At 37.9% G+C, this 22576-nt stretch overlaps 1 protein-coding gene across 3 annotated transcripts; it reads left to right on the forward strand.

Moving 5' to 3' along the window:
* The first annotated feature begins 3162 nt into the window (after positions 1–3162).
* Positions 3163–22534, forward strand: LOC122671429 (B3 domain-containing protein Os07g0679700-like). Of its 3 annotated transcripts, none has more exons than XM_043868628.1 (13): positions 3163–3507; positions 3681–3817; positions 12612–12693; positions 12840–12941; positions 13497–14134; positions 14290–14386; positions 14788–14962; positions 15947–16023; positions 16163–16585; positions 18274–18323; positions 19252–19365; positions 20345–20412; positions 21423–22534. In XM_043868628.1, exons 2-13 carry the CDS (start codon positions 3705–3707, stop codon positions 22232–22234), a joined length of 2751 nt encoding a protein of 916 aa, XP_043724563.1. In that variant the 5' UTR covers positions 3163–3507; positions 3681–3704; the 3' UTR covers positions 22235–22534. The 3 variants fall into 3 exon arrangements, with proteins under 3 accessions (XP_043724563.1, XP_043724564.1, XP_043724565.1); XM_043868629.1 differs by having other exon boundaries at positions 16271–16585; XM_043868630.1 differs by lacking the exon at positions 16163–16585.
* Positions 22535–22576: the final 42 nt, after the last annotated feature.

Below are 22576 nucleotides of genomic sequence, written 5' to 3' on the forward strand. Positions count from 1 at the left end.
CACCCCTGCCGTGGGGGACCTCCACAGTGCTGTGGACAGTGTGGTCCCCCTCATCTCATCTTTTGGGCCTAAATGGGTCTTTTTTGGGTTCTAGGATGTGTTTGGGCCTATGGGCCAGGTCTTTCGGGTTCTAGGAAGGGAAAGATGTGTCGCCCATCGTCCGTGTCCCGTCATCATCATTGCCAAAGGTGGTAGCAAAATTCCAGTTTCTACACCATCATTTTCGACATTGGTGGCGTAGCCGCAGCATTTGAGGCGTATTGGTTGATGATGGTGAGACTTGTTCTTCATGGCCAAGCCAAACACATTGGCATTTGAGATATTGGATTTGCGTACCCACTTGAAAAATATTTTTTTACCCCCTTATTAAAGAACTACTGCTAATACGACAAAGAAGGATAATCAAAAGGATGTTTCAACTTCTCAATACTTCATCGACTTGGTTACAACAAGATGCATCCTTTGGAATAGATTGGTGTCATCCACTCTTAATACAAATCAGCCAATCCACTTAATAAAAAATATTCTTCTAAACGATTGGACAACGAGTTTTTATTTTTATGCAAACCCAACAATGGACAATTTTATTTTTCCTGGAGAGGCAAAAAGTTTTTTTTTTTTTTTTTTAACAAAAGTGATGAGATCCTCAAGAAAAGAGAAATCCCATAACCCCAAATATGAAAAGCATAAAGGCCACCTAGCAAGATAGTGAGTTCTAACATTTTCATCCATACATACAAAAGTTAAACTCATTACAAATTTAACATAAAGGGTGTAACTTCTTGTCACCAAAGTGGTAAACTAGGAAATTGTAATTCTTTCAATTGCCTATTATCTTATTTCTAAAAGTTATTTAAGATATATTTAATGTACGAGTAAAAAAAGGTTTTAAAAATGTTAAAGGTTTATTTTATGCAGTAATTATGTATAAAATATCAACCTTAATTACAACAAGAATTTCCCTACATTAAATTATACCATGAGTTATTGCATTGAACTTTCACTACCAAAGTAAATTTTCATGATCAACTGGAAGGATTATAATTTAAGGAAAGAGAATGCCATCAATCGTGCAATGCACGCTGCCCTTGCGTCCAAACACAGGGTTGCGTGAAATGAACGCTACACCCCAAGTCATTTCCATCTTTTCAGGGGGTGTTGCGATCATTTTATGCGCTCTTATATTTGGGAGTAGAAGTGACGTGTGCTGCACAACCGGGTGGCATTCTTTCTCCCATAATTTAAAAGAACTTGGGTAAATGTTATTGGCATACATGCTTGTTGTATTGAAGGCACCATGCTATGTTCATTTCCAAACAATATATTAATAAGACCCAAAAATTGTGCAACTTTAGGTGGAGGTCTAAATTTGATTAATAAAGAAAGTGTGAGCTAGCACTGCTGGTAAATAGGTTAGTTGATCACAATCAAGTCTTGGGATCAAATCTAGTCTTTGTTTGGGGGAGTTACATTAAGGTGTTTATACCTTTGAGGTGGGGGAGGGTTATCCAAACAGATGCTATCTTATTTAAAATTCACGTATAATCCCAATCTATAAAGTTCCCATAACACTTGCCCACGTTTCACAGTGTGGATTCTCAAGATCCAAACAGACACTTAAGTTGAGGCAAACGTCAACTCCCATTATTCTCGATACAATCAAGACTTCTTGTAGAATGTGGTCCACCATCCACCGTCCATCAACTAACGTTCCTTCTAATAAATTCAAAAAAATTAAATAGGGATACAGATGGTAATTCAATCTAAGAAAAGCTATTATCCGTCATTTAATGATGAGTTTAGTACGCTAAGTACACGCGGAAGCATAAAGTTAGCTTGTGATAGTAACAATTATAAGAGAGGAAAATTTGAAAGGTCCGAAATACCCTTATCTCTCGCTATCATAATAACATCATCTTTTTGTCATGAGACGTCACATCTCTTCACCACCGTTCGATTCTAAATCGACGGATATTATGAGTTGAAATATCAAAAAAGCCTTTGTTGTCCCGTACTTGTCAATCTCCTTTGGCGTCTTCATGTTTCTACTCTTCAATCGAGTAGTTTGAGGAAGTTTAGTAGATAACCCATCAGTTCACTCCCTCGTGGATAAACCAATCAATTTCTTGAAAAGACACAAATACCCTTGGATATTGCATGATTTGTAAAAGGGGTGTCAGTTTCCAGACCGGAACATGGTTTTATGTATCGGGTATTGGCCGATCAGATATGGGGATGATATGGGTCGATATTGGACATATTAGACAGTTTTACCCTCAAAGATATTGATATCATAGGATATTTTAACCATTATACCCCTATCTATACATCAATCCAATAATGGTACCAGTGCGTATTGATAGGCCGATACCTAAAACCTTGAGTCCAACTAATCAAAATCAATCGGTCTAGTTTGAATGGAACCGAATTTTTTTTATTGGTTTGATTTTGGTTCAAGTTATGAAACCAACTTGGATCGATGGAATGGATCAAAAACCAAACCGACACTTGAAAAAAGCAATAAAAAAAATCCAAATTTTCCTGTATTATTTTTTCCTACATATATGAAAAACCGAAACAATTCAATAATAGCCGATAACAACCCAATAAGAACCCTTTAAGCCAATTTGATAAAAGACCAAACCAGACTGGATCCAAAACGATCGAAACCGGACTTCGACTTAACAAATTGGTTCCAATACTTTTTTATATACATATGAAAAACCGAAAAGATTCAGTAATAACCAATAACAACGTGATAAAAGATCGAACCAGATCGAATCCAAAACCGATCCAAACTGGACTTTGCCTTAACAATTTGATTTTAATTTAACCATTACTAGCTCAAAAACCAGTTCAACCAAATCAAAATCGGACCAAACCAACCTATAAACACCCCTAGATCTAGGTTTCTTCAACTGCGGGTTGAGAAAGTGACGAGGAGATTTTGGTAATTTCCATGGTGAAGTGTCTGCGTTGCATGCGAGTAGTGGTGCCGCAGACTTTAAAGCGCCACTCACGGCGGTATCTTCAGTCCTCACGCCGTATTTGTTATTTCTTTTTTTTTTCTTTTTTAATAAATTTTATTTTTGTGAATATATAAATTCTTAAATTTTTTTAGAGAGAGAGAGAGAGCAAGTGGGATTGTGGGAAAACGGAAAAGGGGGGAGAGAGAGGAGGAGTAGGTCCGTAGGTAGGAGAGTCCGCCCGTGTCTTGAAGTGTCGTGCATGCATTCTGCGCATCTTTGTTTGTTCCCTCTGCATTTGCATGCACACGCTTCTTTCTCTCTTAGCTCGATCGCCGTCGTCGGTTTTCCGCCGCCGGGGACTAAGCTTGCTTGATCTGATTAACTCCGGTGGTCTAATTTCAGTCAAACTTCAGTCCAAACAAAGAAGAAGTTCTAAGGGTGGGAAGAGTTCGAAGGAGAGGATATGGAAGTCATTGGAGGATTTGGTGGTGAAATAGAATACAAAGTTAGGGTTTTTCTCTATGTTTAAGGACGGCAGGTTAGTTGATTTACTTATATTTTTCTTCGCTGTAATGGATTTTTTTTTTTAAAAAAAAAAAAAAAAAAAAAGTTTCATTCTTTATTCTTGCTGTTTTATTGATCATACGTTGTTGTTGTTGTTCTTTTCTGAGTTCTAACGTTGGGGCTATAATTTCTCTTTCTTTTTTTAAGGTTTTTGAAGGATTGATTCGGCGAATGGCGTCGAAGATTTGCATGAATGGAGCATGCGCGGCGGCATCTTCGATCGAATGGAAGAAAGGGTGGCGTCTACGATCTGGTGGATTTGCGAATCTCTGCGATAAGTGCGGGTAATCTTCGATCATGGTTATGGAAATTCGATTAGTATTACTTGTTTTTTTTTTTTTTTTTTTTTTTCAGTTGTATCTGGTTGTTGTACGAGTAATTTGGGGTTGCCGGTCTTGGGTTTTTTGTTCTTGCTATGTCTGGTAATCTGGTTGCAAGGGAAATAAAGGAAAGAGGATTTGAAATGGAAGCTTTTGTAATCATTTTCGGACACGATTGTGTAATTATCTCCAAAATATGTTACATCTGATTATGAAATTTTACTACATTTTGCAACCAAGTTCTTTAGATTTAAGGAGGAAAATAAAGATTCCATTTGAAAAGTTTGATTACCATATATTTAGTAAGAGTTTTAGATATTACAGGGTCATATTTATACAAATTTTCGTTTTCTTTTTTGAATTAATTTCACATCCCTTAGCTATTGGGTTGGTTTTGGTTTTATACTTTTATTTCGCCTTCTCTTCTTCTACCATATCGCCTGATTTTGGGCAAAACGGTTCCTGTTTTCCCTGACGTTTTCCCCATTCTTCCTATTTATGGAATTATCCGTTTGTTTTCATTTTTTCCGCCTCCATGTATTTAACTTTTTTCTCTTATCTTATTATAAATAATAGTAATAATAATTAAAAAAATAAAGATAATAACAATAATAATAATAATAATAGTGGTAAGAGTAATAATAAGAACACTGCCACCATCCCAAACAACAACAATAGTACTATGTAAATGATCATGGTGTACTTATTCGGTTTATTATGTACTAGTATCACTACTGCTATCATGGTGTACTTATTCGGTTTATTATGTACTAGTATCACTACTGCTATTTGTTTATATCTATTCTTTCCATTTTGTTTTGTAATATTTCATTTTTTATTAAATTAATTGGCTTGACACAATGCTTAGGCTTATTGTACATTTTGGACTTTCAGCACATATTCTCTTGCAATTTTTATTCTTGTTTGATATGTAAATGAGTAGTCATTAAGAGCATCCAAGTGCACGAGGCTCCCGCTACTGCAGGTTCTGGAAGGGTTGATGTACGCACCCTTAGCCCCTTCTTCGCAGAACTTCGCAGGAGAGGTTGTAAATAATAGTAAAATATTTTAAGAAGAAAAAACAAGTACCATAACAGAAATAAGTAACATCTTAATTTTAGTTGAAAAATGAGGTAAAATGTCTCCTTTACCATATTTTTAAACAAAAGTGTAAGTTATTTAGGTGAAAATCTTACTTGCTATATTTAGTAAGTTTTCAATTAGTTGCACAATTATTATTGGTATTGTGGTATTTGTTGAAAATTTCTATTTTACTTTTGTGTTGACTTTACATAACTCTACAACGCAGTACATCCAATCAGACAAACGTTTATTCTGTTATGAGAAAGTTAAAGTAAATAAAGGAGAAAAAACTTCCTGTATTACTGATGCCACCAGCTGCGCCTGACTAACCATATAGAAAAGTTCACTTCAAGAAATCTGGTTGAATTTTTTTCTTCAAGTACGGAAACCCCAGGATCAGAAGTAGTAGGATTGATTCTCATAATAATAATTAAGTGAAATAAGTCTATTTTTTTTGCAAAAATTGACTAATCGAAAATAAATTAAATGTCCAATAGCAAGCAAAAATAGAAAGTTCGCAACAATTGGGACTTTTCTGGAGGTTGGATGCAGTTTACTAATTCATGATCTGGCATGTAAGGAATGAAAATTTCATTCTCGATTCTACGAGAATTTTTATGAAAGCATTTCATTTGCTTTTCTTCCATGGAAATTTCATTTTCCCACAATGTATCCTAATTTTTGGTCTATTTTTTCTTCTGATGATCGATTCAACCTTTGATAAAAGAAGATATACTTGCTATATTTAGTAAGTTTTTCAGTTTGTTACACAATTATTATTGGTATCATGGTATTTGTTGAAAATTTCTATTTTGCTTTTGTTTTGACTTTACATAACTTTACAACGCAGTACATCCAATCAGACGAATGTTTCGTTCTGTTATGAGAAAGGTAAAGTAAATAAAAGGAGAAAAAACTTCCTGCATTACTGATGTCACCAGCCGCACCTGACTAACCATATAGGGAAGTTCACTTCAAGAAATCTGGATGAGTAACAAAGTATCGCATGTGACTTAAACATGAGCCATATAGTCAAAAGAGTACAAAAAACAGTACTAGATTGCGCAAAGGGTACCATGTCTGGGAGAGTGGAGGGGACTTTGTGTAGTGGAGAACCTGTAGCTTTTGTGGCTTCACTCAGGAGAGTGGAGGGAACTGAAAATGACTTTTATGAGAAGTGGTGAGAAAGACAATGGATGGATTTGGCTTAACAAATATGAGTTTATATAGAGTTAAATGATGAAACGATATTCGTGTATTACTGTAGTATACCCATTCAGTTAGGATAAAGCTTATTGCGAATAAAGGATGTTAGCATGTCATCAACAACTGTTGACTGCACTGATGAAAAGTTTGATATGCTGGGCAGATTCTTTGGTTCCGTTGCTACCCCGTCACTAAATTATCCTCTCTGATATTGCGGACATGGCCAGATGTAATTATTGGATGGCTTCAATTGATTCTTCTGTAATAGGAAGTTATATTCTGCAAATTCCAACCATCTCATTGGCTAATCAATTCAGAACTGTTTCTAAAGGCTAGTTAGACCTTATATATTGGGCTCTTCCACAAGATGGGTCTATGGTCCTTGGTTTAGTGTCCAAGAAAGAAAAGAAGTACTGCCACATGGCAGTGTTTGATGGTGCACAACTGCCTAAGGTGGCTTGAGCAGGCATCGGTTTGTGTCACATCATCCCTCATTCCCCCTTGTTATCATTGCAGTTAGGGATGTAAACGGAGCAAAGTCGTAGCGGATACACCAGTATCTGAATTCGTATCCGATTAACATGTCCCCTCTCCAAATTCAATCTGATATCCGATGGAATTTCAATTGAGTATCTGCCAAGGAATCGGAACCGTATTCAAATCCGATAATGTCTGATTATACATTTTAATCTATAAATAAAAAATAAACTGTATAAAAATACATATAAAGTCTAATTTCTTAAGTAATTAGAGATAATATTTAGTTATAATCAGAGTAGTTATTATTGAAGCGGATACATCATCTGGATTCGTATCCGATTATCATCCGGATATCAAAAGCTATCTGAATTCGTTTTCTGATATGCGATTATCTGAATAAATATCCAAATAAATGGATACGAATTCGAATTGAATCCAGATTTGCGACCCCAATTTACTCTCTAATTGCAGTGAGATTCAGTTGCTCGGAGTTCATGTCACTCGTTGCTGAATGAAAGTCACCCCAACTGCCAAACCATATTGAGCAGCAGGTTAATCCATAGTTGTGAGATTTAAGACAAGCGGAGCAAATCTTTCCCTTGTTGACAGGAACAGTGGGGAATGGCTCAGAGAGTTTTCCTTTCAGCTGCCTGGGTGAATCTCAGTGATGCCTGTCCAACGCTTGAGTTTTAGCCTTAGTAGGGCTTACTCACAGAGGATGTCCACCTCAGCATCCAAGTATCAGTTCAGTCGCCGCTTTATGCGATGGGTAGCTGTCTTTTTATTGATTCATTCCTCAGGCATTCCTGTCCAGCACTTCGAGTTTCGACCTCAGAAGGTCTTACTCACTGATGATGCCCACTCAGCATCCAAGTATCAGTTCGATCAAGGTTTAAGATCTCGGCGAGACAGGGAGCTGTCTCTCTTATTCGCCAAAAGATATGCTCTTGTCATGATGACATAGTTAGTGGCGGTCCATGATGGCTGATCCATCTATTTCAACAATATGTGGTGCCAGCATCAGTGCCAGCTGGATGGGCAATGCCATGTCAGCCGGGTTGTCTCCACACCATTAATATCACTCCGATGGAAAGCTTTGGCTATATGTGGTGCCAGCATCAGCTGAATGGAATGATGCACGATTCATGGAATCCAAGCATTAGCTCATTCAAATGTCATTGACTCTTGAATCTTGTGGGTACTTGTTGGCTTTAAGAATCAAGCTACTTGCGTACATAAGTTGAGTAATGAACTGTTTTTGACCTATTTTTGCCACTAGTGCTCATTTAGACACCTTCATGCCTGTATTCCCAGGTCCCTCCTTAGACTTGGGTTTTCATATAGCAACTCCAAGGGATGATGTGAATTGGTTGTCCAGATTTGAAACAATCCTTCCAGAATTATTGGTGCAGCATTTCACAGTTGGCAGTCCAGGATCATCTTCAGAGGCGTAAAAAAATATGACATGCTCTAATGGATCTTTGTTTCCTGGGCCAAAACAAAATGGAAAAAAGGGAGAGAAAAGATGACATGTATTAAGAATTGCAGGGCTGGCTTCTAAGTGCAAGGGTATGCTAAGATTGGATGCATGGTCCATAATATTGAACGCAAAATTTAGTCTTGCCAGGCAATTGTTACCCCCAAACATAATTTATTGTGAGGTTAATGCCAAATATGTGCATTGTATCCTGCTTGACATTTTGTAGGGTTGCACAACCAAAGAATATTGTAGATTTAGGAAAAGTTGACCTGCCCTGACAGGGAGCTAAATTTATCAAGGATGCCTCATGGGCCCTCAGCTTCAATGAGAAATGCACAGCTAAACCAGAAACAGTCATCTGGGAATGATAGGCCAGAGTTGAAAGAGCATCGAGAGTTACTCTGATTCCATGAATCACCCTATTGGAGTCCAAACTTTCACTTGAAACTGAATGGTGTATCATTGATTTGTGTGACATAGGATACAGTCGAGATTCGTTGATGGGTCAACTAGCACCAGTTTTCAAATAAACCTGTTGCCTGCATTATGGCCCTGGTAAATGCTACTCCATCTTATTCCACACCTTTGGCACATCAAGTTTTACTAAGATTGATTCATTTTCTTTGCCCACCTTTCGGATACAGTACATTAGCTCATTTGCCAGGATAATGTTCTCCAAAATTTGAGTGGCACATGTACATTGGTTTCTGGAGTTGAGCTTATGCATCACTGGTTTTGAGTCCTTATCACCACCTTTTGACAAAGAGTCATAAACAGTTCCATAGATAGAGACTAATATGGGTCACTTGTTATTTGTGGCGCTGACAAATCATGGGAGGCAAGGAATTTGATGTGGAGCTAAATGCAAGTGGAAGAAAAGGAACAAAATGAACAAAAGGTAGAGAGGACACTAAAACAGCCCTCTTTCAGTGTTGAAGAAAGGATGGGACAAAGAAAAAGAGCATTGGTAGCTTTTGTGAGAAGAGAAAAAAAATCGAAGTATCCAAATTGCCTTGTCTCTTTGAAGAGCATGTTACAACAGCCACAAATTCTGTTTCTAATTACAAAAAATGCCATTTCTCGCATATGACACAGAAAAATTACAAAATTACATGAAACCCATACTGTCACCTAAGTACAAACATATCCCTTACAACACATAAAGATGCAAATAAATACCACATAAAATTTCTAAATATGTCAAAATACATTGAGTTTGATTTACAAACTGAGGTACACCAATTTTACCCTAGTACCATCAGAAATGATTAATGCTTTCTGGTTCTTATGTCTTGGGATCTAAGCAATGATAATGTGGTTTGAGTGTTTATGGGAATATTTGTGATGGAAAAGCTTTTGTTTCAGTTTTTAGAATGTTGTGTTGGATTATGTACCAGAACCTTTGAAAGCCTAAAGCTGGGTATCCATTTGGGCCTGGTTATTTAAGAGCCCCACAGTAGAAAGGACTTGTTTGATCTCCGGTCTGCCTAGGACCCATTTTCTAAAAATAATGAAGGGGGTAAGGTCAGGAATAGAGTAGAGTTGGGTGGATTTGGAGGTGAAGATATTCTAAAAGTGGGACAAGAAGGCAAATGTAATGTCTAAGGAAGGCAGATGCCTTCCTCTGTTTTGATGCCCTGAGTTTGTAAGTCAATGGAATGGGGTTGAATGTGGAGAAAATTGGATTTCTGTCGAAGAAAAGGGCAGAGTTGTTTAATGCTTGTGCTTCCACCTACCAAATTGAAGATTCAATAAGAAAGAGCTTCGTGATAGAATCCTGGTAAGCCCACCATTTTTTAATATTACAACAAATAAACTTGAATCTATTAAAAGGGGGATTTTTTTTTTTTAAATTTTAATTTATTTTTTGGATATCTATATAGAGCATATGAAAAATCACAAAATGAAAACTGCCAAAAATATGGCAAAAGGTTTTCTATTAATATTTGTGGTACTGTGATAGTGGACTGGGGGGAAGTCTCTCTCTCTGTGTGTGGGTGTGTGTGTATTGGGGTTGAGAATGTTTTTAATTTTGTGGTATAAGTGTAGGGTGAAAGCAAGATTTTTTACTGGGACATATGAAAGCAAGATTTTTACTGGGACATATGGAGTCTTATTGATACAGTTAAATCACCTAAATGGGCTTATTTTATTAGAAAAAAAGTCTTGGGTTGGGTTATATATGTGTTGGACCTTGAGTTCAATGGGTTTTTATTTGTAATGGGCCTATAATATGAGGTAGAGGCTAAGTCTTTTAGTTGGGTTGGATTATGATTCTACATATTCAGTCCTGTTTCGAGTATAGTTCCTTTATTTTTCAGTTTCCTAGTCAGTTTAGGTTACCTAATTAGTTAAGAATTGTGTTAGGCCTTTCCTTTTTAGTGTTTGATTCTGTTTTTGAGTCTTCTATATAAGTTTGTAAAGGGGTTCAGCATTGTACACACATTTTGGTTTATAAAAACTGCAGCTTTGCATGCTTCATCTCCATTGAATCACCTTGTGTTTGATCTAGGCCCTTGTGTGTGATGAAGGTAAGGGATTGGTGTTTGATCCAATTGACACTTTGCAGTGAGAAGCCTGGGTGGATCATCCTTATGTTCATGTTATGTTGCTGCTATTATTCTACTGCAATTATTGGATTCTTTCTTTTTAATTTCTTCCATTAACAAGTAAGTTCATAGTCAGACCTTGAGTTTTCTGTAAATTCCTATTCAACGTAGGATTTACACATTACATCTTTTTTGAGATTAAGCAATTCAGCCATTAAAATCATTTCAAGTTTTGACCTAATGTTCTTGATCCTAATTCATGGACTCGATTTGAATTCCAGCATATTCTGAAAGTGAGTTCGAATTATTAGAGTTTTTCCCATTCTACCCTTTTCTCCATTGAAGTTTTTATTCATGCTTGAATCGATTCTGGTTTTCTGCATTAGGTTTTATTCCTGTTTTCTGAAGCAGATACAGAATCGATCACTTAGTCTTACCCTAATTTCTGATTTCTGAAATTCCCAGGTTAATTACTATTTTACTCCTGATCTTCTCTACTGTTTTGTATGCTGATTTCATGTTCTGTTTAATCAATATTTCAGAACAGGTTTCAGTATAGTTCAATTACTTTCACTGTTCTATATCTGATGATATATGACTTTATTACCCTTCTCCTAGATCTGCTAGGATTGTCCCTATAATCTGGATTATTCTTTGATTTAAGATCCTCTTTTGGATACTGTTTTGAGTCTCTCAAATGCCATACTACATTACTTATTATATGAATGTAGTGCATGAGTATTCTTTGGTTTCCTTGTCTAAGTTTCCAAGGATAGGTTGAGCTTTGAAAACTAACTGCAGTTGTAGCTTCCATCTCATCTTCTGAGAGAGATACGCTCCGACTCTTTTGGTTGAGGTGTATAAAACATAGTTGGCGCGGTGTCTAGGCGACCCAAGGTGGTGGAGGGGGCCTGGTCGCAAGGTGACAAAAATGCGCCTAGGCGACCAAGGAGACACTAGTTGTCAAGGTGCTTGGATGCCTAGGCGGCCACCTAGGCGACACCTTGATATAAAAGACCAAGCTGATTACCAAAGCCATCATCTGTAGGGCAAAACTCTGCAATCTTCCTTCACATTGCATAAGTTACAAAATTTAAGTGCATAATATCCTTGATTTTAGGGGAATACACGTCCTTGATCTTAGCTTTAATGTCTTCAATATGATTAAGACCTAGCACAAGATCTTTGTTTTCACATACCTTTGAGTTTGCTAATAATTTTGATGGGAAGTGAACTTTCTTCCTCTGTGGTATGGTTTTGGAACTTCTTTCCATTAGTCATTGATTACTGCATTCTGTATGACAAACCCAAAACTTGGGAAGAGTAAATTATCAAACCAGCAAAAGCTTACAACCTTCCCAATGAGAATTTGATACACAATCCGTGTACACGATATTCCTATCTAACTCATGTTTTGTAGACTTTTTCTTTTGTACTATCTATTGTCATTTGCTTATTAAAGATTGTAATTGTTGAATAATTTTAAATTATCATGCTTTCTAGATACTTAATCTTGGACATTGTGGTTAAAAAACCGCACATAACATCTTCTGTTCAATCTTTTTAGTAGTTTATGGTTCCATCTTCCTGCTTCCCTCCTGAACCCACAAGCACTTCAATTCTTGCTTCTTATGGGATGACCTAATCTTATTTCATTAAAATGTAATATACATAAAGTTTCAGTTTTCCCATGAATCACATAAAAGTATTCCTTTGATCTGCAAATTCTCATTCTTTATTCACTTTCACTGATCAAGAATGAAATGTAGTAACATATTTTTCATTTCTTCTACACAGATCATATTAATCACAAAGTTTCAATCCATTGCCTCTATAACCAGAATGCAATATAAAAGCTTCTTTTAGTTGTTTTCTAAGATTTCAGTTATATACTAAAAGGATATAAATTGTAACATCTTTCCTTTCGGTTAATTCTTAATTTGGCATTCTTTGACTTCAGGTCTGCTTATGAGCAATCAGTTTTCTGTAATGCTTTCCACTCAAAAGAATCTGGTTGGAGGGAATGCAATTCTTGTGGCAAGGTAAGCTGGCTTTTGCATGTGCCTGCATGTGTGTGTGTGTGAGGAGAGGTATTCTTGTGGCATGTAAGCTGATAGAGTGATAGTGTCTGTGTATCCTCTCCCTCTTTTTGTCTCTCCTGTAGATCTAATTTGTTTAGTATTGGCAGCTTCTCCATTGTGGATGTATTGCTTCAAAGTATGCATTTGAGCTACTTGATAATGGGGGTGTAGAGTGTATTAACTGTGCGAGGAGTTCAGGACTTTCTTCTGTAAGTCACATATGTTTCAAACTTTTGAAACCATTGGTTGTATGCTTTGATCTAATTACTTCAATGCTTTTTTCTCTCTTATCAGGGGTGCAAGGAAACTCTATAGCATCGTTTGATTTATTTTTTTCAAACTTTCAGTTACTACTGTTGATAATCTATACTATCCTTGAGGAGGACAACTAGATAACATGGCCAAGTCTGTGAGTGCTGATGCTGCAGACTTGGCTCCAAAACTCATCTTTACCTGACAACCTTCTAACCTCTGACCTGCTTGCCTAACCTCCCCTTTGTGTCGCCAATTGGGGGAAAATGAAACATCATTAATGGAGATGGATAAATGTATAGCTTGGGGAAACAAGAGGTATTTTAATAAAACAACTTCATGTGACAAAACTGCAGCCTAGGTTTGTCAACAATTTCCTCATATTTGGGGGATAAACTTTGTTTTGGTACTATTAACTATGTTATTTGGATCCTTGTCCTGCATGTATTGATTTTGTTTTCTCTGGTTCATTAACCCTAGATATTCCTGGCCCTTCCTAAAACTTGATGCAGATTCCAAGTGATGAAAAGCCATATGGATTTGGTACATCTGCAGCAGATAATGTTGGTGAACTACGATCAACTTCTGTGGACAATAAAATTGATGGTGATAACATTGATAAGAGGAGGCTTATGCAGTTGGGAAAATGTATGGAGGCTAATGGGCAAAGCAGCTTCCTTCAGTCTCAGAAAGATGACACAAATGAGTCTCTTGGGCCAATCAAACGAGAACAAGTCATGCCTCCTCTTGGGGAATTAGGAAGCGCAAGTTTTTCAAATTTAAGTCACGCAATCATCAAAAGGGACACCATGGGTGCCAATGATATGTACAACCCACTATCTCAGACATGCTTGAATATCACATTGGGTGCCCCTTCAGCAAGTACAACTCTTGCACTTGCTGCTCCAAGTGTTGTTGATCGAAGGGACCAGAGTAAACCACCTTCTTCTTTTCAACAAGGGCAAAGATCACGCCAACTTTTGCCCAAGCCCCTGAAGATGGGCCCCAGCACCGGGTTGGAGACAAATAAAGACATGCTTCCTCAGATACGTGTTGCAAGACCACCTGCCGAGGGACGAGGGCGGAACCAATTGCTTCCTCGTTATTGGCCAAGAATAACGGACCAAGAACTGCAGCAAATATCTGGAGAGTATCCATGATTGTCTTAATTGTTTTTTTTATGTTTTTTTTTCCCGTTTATAATTTTAACTAAACTTGCTGGCAGAATTGCAACTGTTTTTTATAAGATTCCACTTGCTGCATGCTAGTGTTACAACTGTGATTTCCTTGACTTTGTTATCCAAGTTCAAATTCTACTATTGTGCCATTGTTTGAGAAGGTCCTGAGCGCCAGTGATGCGGGTCGGATTGGTCGTTTAGTACTCCCAAAAGCATGTGCTGAAGTAAGTTTCAAAAACTATGTAATGAGGAAATGAAAACAGATGCTGATCTACCTTAGGAGGCTGATACACAGACATGTTTATATATGTGCATAATAATTATGGGAGCATAGTAATTACGTTTGTTTTAATTACTTTCTGTGCGCAAACTCTCCCTCCCTCTGTTGCTCTCTCTCCGCCATCATTTTTTACTTTTTCAAATTGCGAAAAATGAGGTGTCAGGAAGTGCCAACCTATATGTTGGTGCCTGACACATGTGGACATGGCAAGAGAATGACAAGTAGGAGTGTTCTTTTTATGTAGTCCAAAAGTGTGCACTTTTCAAGCTTTCTGCCCATGAACTCCATAATGGGAAGGACTTTGTTTTTTGAGAAATTCCTTTGTTGACTTTGCTATATATGCAGGCTTATTTTCCGCCCATCTCTCAACCAGAAGGCCTTCCATTGAAGATTCAAGATGCGAAGGGCAAAGATTGGGTGTTTCAGTTCAGATTTTGGCCTAATAACAACAGCAGAATGTATGTGTTAGAGGGGGTAACCCCTTGCATACAGTCGATGCAATTACAAGCTGGAGATACTGGTATTTTTCATGCCCTCAGTGGCCTCTGTTATCGATCTTGTCAATGGACCTTTCATTTCATAGCATATTCTTTAGGCTCCGTTTGGTTGCGAGGGGAATTAAAGGGCTGGGAAGGGAAATTTTTCAAACCTAAAAAAGAAACTTTTGTAATCATTACCCCATGTGATTGTTAAACTACTTAAATTTCTTACCATATCTAGTAATGATACATTTTACATGTAATATTTATTTTACATTTTAAACCAAAGGGAATTGGATGCAAAGTAAAGTGGAATTTAATAACCAAATGTGGAATGATTTGAAGTTAGTGATATTGTCACATGGGGTAATGATTACAAAATATTTTTTTAAGTATGAAAATTTCACTTCCCTTCCCGTTAATTCCCCTTGCAACCAAACGGAGCCTTAAGGTTTGATCAGAAGAAAGGGAAAATTCACTTCAAGGAGAATCCTCTGCTTTTCGCTTGCTTTAACCATTCCTTTATGGTGGGATTCTCCTTTTCCTTTTAATGCAATGTTGATTGAATCTGATATTCCAATGGTAGTTACTGAGGCCATGTGCTGTTTATTTGATTGACAACCCTATTTAAATGGAGTGTAAGTGGTACTTGTTTTTTAGGCTTGGCTATGATTATTGGTAATTTTTTCTACAACTCATATTTTCTGAAAAGATGGTTTGTACTCCACTAGTGGCTTTACAATAACTTTATTCGATTGATTCATGTAGCAACCAAATAACACCTGTGTCATAGTCTGCACTTGGAAGACATTGTTCACTGGGACGGATGCCATAGTTGTCTGTACTCTGTAGGTCCAACAAATTGAAGTAATGGTTTAGGCATCTTAGTTCATGCTTTGAAGTCTGATTTCCCTATTAGGTGCTACATTTCTCATTTTCAATATAATATGCAATCCTTCAGCAGAAGTCGTGATATTCTGTATAAGCGATGCCCCCTTTTCTTCTGATTTCAATCTTCTTTGCAGTTACATTCAGCCGGATCGATCCAGAAGGAAAACTTGTTATGGGATTCCGAAAGGCATCAAATTCTATTCCTTTGCAGGTACAAAGACTTTTGGCTTTATATGCCTCTTTTCTACTGCCAATATCTGCATCCCACCCGAATTAGGAGTTAAGAACCGCCGTCAAGCTTTGTGTTAGCATTGTAACTTTTAATTAATAAATAGTTATTAATTAAACAGGATACCCAAATTTCTGCTCTTCCTAATGGTCCACATGCCAACGAAACTTTCTTTTCGGGTGTTATTGAGAACCTACCTATAATAAGTGGTTACTCTGGCCTTCTTCAGTCACTCAAGGAAAGCACAGATCCCCACCTAAGTGCTCTGTCAGAACATTTGAGTTCGGCTGACGCGGATATTGGCTGGCACAAAGGTGAGAAGCATGGGAGCAGGACAAATGAGAGCTTGCAGCAGTCAACGCTTGGTCCAGAGAAGAAAAGGACTCGGAACATTGGATCCAAAAGTAAGAGATTGCTCATAGATAGTGAAGATGCTTTGGAGCTGAAGCTTACCTGGGAAGAGGCACAAGATTTACTCCGCCCTCCCCCAAGTATCAGGCCTAGCATTGTCATGGTTGAGGACCAAGAAATTGAAGAATATGAAGTAAGTGATTTTGTTGATTCCTTCTTGAGATGTACATATCCTTCTTAATATTTACTAGATATTTTTGTCTCCCTATCTCTCATTTATCTAGACTGTAGCAAACATTCCCCTCTTCTTTAATCAAAACCTACAATGTGGAGTCATTCTGTTTTGCTGCTTTTCCTTTGTGAAAGAAACTACTTACTTCAGATACATGAATTTTGGAGGCTACATTAAGTAATTTCCAGTCAGGCTACAAATAGAGATCAATCGCCACCACTTTATCTGAGTCTCACTTTTGGAACTCTGGATTGGCTAGATAGAGCCTGCTTCATATTAAAGCATCTTTATGGTGAATAAATACTTAAGCTACAGTAACACAGCCCCAGTTAGGAGTGACTAATTATAAAAGTACAGAAATTACACGACATAGAATGTTTCTCTTAACCCTCAAGTTTATCTTCTGGAGCTTGTCATGAATGTGACTTCCAATGTTGATAAAGGTGTTGCCTTGGGAGCTGGCTTGGTTTAGGGTGCAAACTGCAAAATCTTAAGTAGTGATTTCAGTCATTTCTTTTTGTCCCTTCTGGGGCAGAAATATTTCACGGTTATATGGCGACTTAGTGAATATTGTAGAAATCTTGAAAATGATGGAGATAATAGGACAGAAATTGTAACACTAAAATCACTCTAGAATGAAAGTTTAGAACTTAAGAAAATGGTCAAATAAGCACACCTGGGAAGATTCCTTTAAGGATAACCATTTACAATAGCTTGAGGAGATCAATTCCTCATTATCCAGTACATAAGCTCCAGTCTACATGTAAGTAGTAGGTTTTTTTCTTTCAACATGAGTTATTTGTAATGTACTGGTTGCTATCATCTTCTTCCTCCAAAATCATTTCTTTCGATATATATACTAGATTAAGGGATGCAGAGTTCCTACACCAACCCTTGTTCAATCATTGCAGCCTCCAGGCCTGGTCTGGTTGAGAAAATAAACCTGCTCTATACTTTCCAATTTGGTTAAGCTATCTTCTGCATTGGATTTGTAATTTTCGTTGATTACTTGTAATTTTGTGCATTTGTGTGATGTTACTGTCATACTCTATTAATTGTTAGAAGTTATTGCATACTATCTTTGAGTGTTTTACGATTCATTATATGTGAATACATTTATTTGCATGTTCCCATGAAGAAATGGGTTCCTTCATGGAGCATCTATTTGAGACATAGGGGGGCTGCTTTGTTTAACAGACTGTTGGATTTATAGTCCACTCTTCAACTAGCCACTTGCCAAGTTTGTAGCCTCTTCTCAACTATTTAGTGCAGGCAAAATATGTGTTGAACCTTTACATTTTTAATTTTAGTTAAAGTTGCCGAAGCTTTCCTTTCAAACACTTTTCAGAGCCTTACATTGTCTCATGGGAAGACAGTTGTGCCGAAATACACCAGACTGGTAGATATTGATGTGACAACACACCCACAAATTTTGAGCCCCATCAAAACTGCCGCATGATAGATATTTAGTTCTGTGCTTCACTTCTGTCAGACACATGCCTCAACCTTGCACTTCAGGTGCTAGGAGGTTTTCACGCCTTGCATGTGCCTCTGATATGTATTTTTTTGTGAATTTTCTTTATCCATCATTTTGTTTTGGGTATAGGTTACTAATCCTCCTTATGTTTTGGTGTTATTTTGGGATACAGGAGCCCCCAGTTTTTGGGAAGAAAACAATTTTCACAGCCCGATCATCTGGGTAAGGTTTTCATGATTTGTTCCCCCCCCCCTTTTATAATATGCACGGTTCAAGGAATTGGATCGGTCGAATTGGCCGATTCAGATTGGAACCAGCTGAGACTGATCCTGATTTGCATTTTTTTTTAATCGCCTTGTTTGATGTTTGATCTCCATTTTGCCCATTATTTCCTTGTTTTAGTCAGTAAAATAGCATAAAATCAATTAAACTTACCAAGTTTATTGAATCAAAAGCTCCAAAAAATCACAGATCTGAGAAATTTTTGCTTCTTCCCGATTCAAGTTTCTGTCGTTCCAGCCGATTCTGATCTGATTCGCATCGGAATCAGTGGAGGCTGATTGCGTCGCTGATTCCGATTGCTTGAACCATGATTATACGCACATTACTCAGCAAATTCATGCAATTATAATGGCACAATTTGGCCTTGGTCCTGTTTTTAGTCTTTCTGTCTTTTTCTGAATACATTGTGTTGACTGGACTCTTCTATCATCATCTTCTCCTTAAAGGTTTTATTCTCTAGATGTTGAGGTGATAAACTATGAAAGCTTGTGAATTTCCACTTTTATCGTTTTATTTTATTGAAAGACTCTTGTTACTACTGAGGACATGAAACTGTCACTCTGATGCATGCAGGACACAAGCCTGACCACACCATCTGATTGATAGGTCTTCAAGATGATTTTGTAGATCGATGTTTCGCTCGACTATATGATCCTTTGCTTTCTTTTACTCTTGATAAATAGTTGCGTAGATCAGTTGGTTAGGATTCATGGAGCATCACTTTTTCCATTCCTCGTGCAATTTCCCTTTTTCATCTCTGCATGCTTGGGATTCTTAATTTAAGATAGTTTTGCCCCCCTCCTCACTTGTTTATCTGTAATCCAACCTGTAAAAGTTTAATGCTTGGTCTCCTGAATTGCTCTTCCAGGGGACAGGATCAGTGGGCTCAGTGTGATGGTTGCTCCAAATGGCGAAGGCTTCCTGTGGATGCTCTTCTTCCTCCAAAATGGACATGCACCGAGAATTCTTGGGATCCAAGCAGGTCAGTAACGGGATTGTTTTCTACAATGTTGTTAAGACCTGACAGATTGTCGGACCATTCATGCAAAAAGGTCAGATGTCCGGCGGTCCAACCATCCAGTCTGATGGTCCAAACGTTTCTCTGGTAAAACATATATTTTATTTTAGGGCGAGGGTTTCCTCCAACGTCTGTGTGCAATTTGGGGTGAATAGGAGGGGGTTTAATGGAGAAGAGCGAGTGTGGGGCCCGGTTGTTTGTGAGGGGGGCATGTGAATGAATCTGTACGACGGCATCATGTGGTTCCTTTTCCATATATATATAAAGGGAAGCAGTTTTCTGTCCGGGAGTGCTGGCGTAGGTGTCTATCTCTCTCCTCCTCAAAACAAGGGGGCAAATGTGTCTTTTCATATGGAGAGGAGAGAGATAGACTCATGGGAGTGCTGGCATAGGCCACACTCCCGGACAGTTCTTTTTCCCATATATAAATGTGGAAAAGTTTCCGCTTCGTAATGGGGACCCTCCATTTGCCCGAATTAATTAGTACTCAGGCATCGGGGGGAATCCTCTCCCATATATATTCTTTCTTTGAAATGTGATAACTGCAAACACACATCAGTGTAGTGGTTGTTCTTCGGTACCTTAATCTTGGGTCTTGGGTTCGATAGTCCCTGGAGCAGCTAGACAGATGGTTTTTTTTTTTTTTAAATAAGGATGCTCCTGAAGGCTATGACGGTTCAACTGTCCAACCGTCCAGTCTGAAATGATCTGACAGTTGGATAGTTTGAACCGGATGGTTCATTGACCTGTCAACGGTTTTCAGAGGGCATGAGGTCAGAGTGATGGAACAGATTGACCTGGCTAATAAGTACGGTCTAATCATGGTCTGACCACCCACTACAAAGGTCTGTGAAAACATTGATTTTCCATGTTGGGACTTTCTGTGGAAAGAGAAACTAACTGAAGCAAATCTATCTTTTTGTGATTAATGACATGCCCACAGGAGTTCATGTTCTGCATCAAATGAGATGAGCCCTAAGGAATTGGAAAATCTTCTCAGATTGAATATGGGTATGAGGCAGTCTTTATTTTTCCAAAGTTGATTACTAGGAGCTGTAGGTTTTATTAAAAATTGTTTTTCTTCTCTAGTGCTGCTTTCACATATGATTAAAATGTAACTCCAGTAATAAGTTGGGACTATAACTTCCAGAAGATCTATTAAAGCTGCTAAAGGACCTTGTTTGTATAGCAGCAGTTCCTTAGTGTTAACCTATACCCAAAAAAAAAAAAAAAAAAAAAACTTATACCTCTGATTGTCAACCTTATGGTGCTGAAAACTTTGACTTGGAAAAAAAAAAAAGATTTGAAAGGATAGAAATACGGTAACTAAAAGAAAAACTGTTATTTATAATTTGTAAATATACAGAGAAGGTGCTTGCTGGTCCTGCTGGTAAAGTCTGTTGGTTGTCACAGCTCAGACGGGGGATCGGATCCATATTTCACTTCTCTTCTTTCCCCTTCCCACTGTAAAAACTCTAAAAAAATAATAAATTATACAGAAAATAGGATGTAGTAGATTAGAAAAAATACTGCTAATGCCATTGACAAAGCCATGCATAAACAGAAATTTTATCATTTATCCCGAACATTACTTGATAATTCTATATTTAACAACAACTATATAAAAATCTTTATTAAACTGTATTTTTTTGTTCATCTTTGTAGAAAATTATGACATGAGCAATCTGCTATAGTTTTAGAGGAGGGCTTATTTTGATTTGACGTCTTGTACACTGTTTATGCCGCATTTGCACTACATTTGGCTTGTGATGGGGTTTCACGTTTACCAGCTGGTTCGATGTCCAGGGCATAGAGTTATTGTGTTTGACCGGAAAAAAAACACAACTCATAGAAATCCTAGTTATAATATTGATCACACGCGTATGGTATTGTTAAGAACTAAGATGCTTAGCGAGTCATATGATATGCCTTTTACATTTGTTGGGGTGTCACATTCAGATGGTGGATGTTTGAGATATTAGCTGATATGAATCCCCTCTTCCCTCCTAATTGTTACACAGATTTCAAAAAGCGTAGGATTATGGCAAGCCATAAACTAGCCCGGGAACGAGAACCACCTTCAGGCCTAGATGCTTTGGCCACTGCTGCAGTCCTTGGAGACAGTGGTCGTGACTCAGGCACACCATCTGTTGCTACTACCACAAAACATCCTCGGCATCGCCCCGGATGCACATGCATTGTATGCATCCAGCCCCCAAGTGGGAAGGGACCTAAGCACAAGCCAACATGTACGTGCAATGTATGCATGACTGTGAAACGCCGCTTCAAAACCCTCATGATGCGCAAGAAGAAACGCCAGTCAGAGCGTGAAGCTGAAATTGCCCAGAAGAAGCCCCAACGCTGGGGTCCCAAGGATGAAGTGGAAGTAGACAGTGCTTCCAGAGGTACATCACTGCATTTTGACCCCTCAGACAATGAAGCCAGGCAAGCAGCGACTGAGTCAGAGTCCGGTGGCGTCCAGAATAAAGTCCTAGAAGAGAAGACTGCTGAGTCCAGTAAGGGCCAGTTAGACTTGAATTGTCATCCAGATCGTGAAGAAGACCTGCAATCAATGCGTATGAGCATGATGAGTCTTCTTCAGGTGGCAAACCTTCCTCTGGAGAAGTACCTAAAACAGAATGGCCTCACAAGTTTAATATGTGAGCAGCAGCAACAAGCAAGCGTGAGCTCCCATGAACTGCCACATACGAATGTCGAGAGCGAAGGAAGGCTGCCTGATGAGACTTACTTTGCCCCCGCAGCTCAGGAGCGGGAGAGCGGTGGTGATGAAGGTTATTGCGCCCCAGATCAAGTCACAGCGGATCCTGTATGAAGATTAAGTTAATTTTGTTTTTATTCTTATGGTTTTGTGTGGGCTTTCCCTTTTTTTCTTTTTTCTTTTTTCTTTTTTCTTTTTTTTGTTTAATGGTTGGAGAGGGGGTTTTTGGGGATGTAATCACATTCAGAGAATGTTTTATGTGATTCTCCCATATTTCTCTTGTAAATTAGCAATTTAGTTTTGCTTCCTTTTGTATTGATGAAGTATAGAATTGGTGTGTGTCCATAAAATCTAAAGAAGAAAGTTTGAATATCAAAAGACCCAAGGAAAAGAATGGTGTTTGAGAGCAATGTACTATGGTTTGTTTCTGGAAAAAAGGATCTCATCTGATCTAAG

The sequence above is a fragment of the Telopea speciosissima genome, chromosome 8 (assembly GCF_018873765.1).
Source record: "Telopea speciosissima isolate NSW1024214 ecotype Mountain lineage chromosome 8, Tspe_v1, whole genome shotgun sequence".
Taxonomy (NCBI): domain Eukaryota; kingdom Viridiplantae; phylum Streptophyta; class Magnoliopsida; order Proteales; family Proteaceae; genus Telopea; species Telopea speciosissima.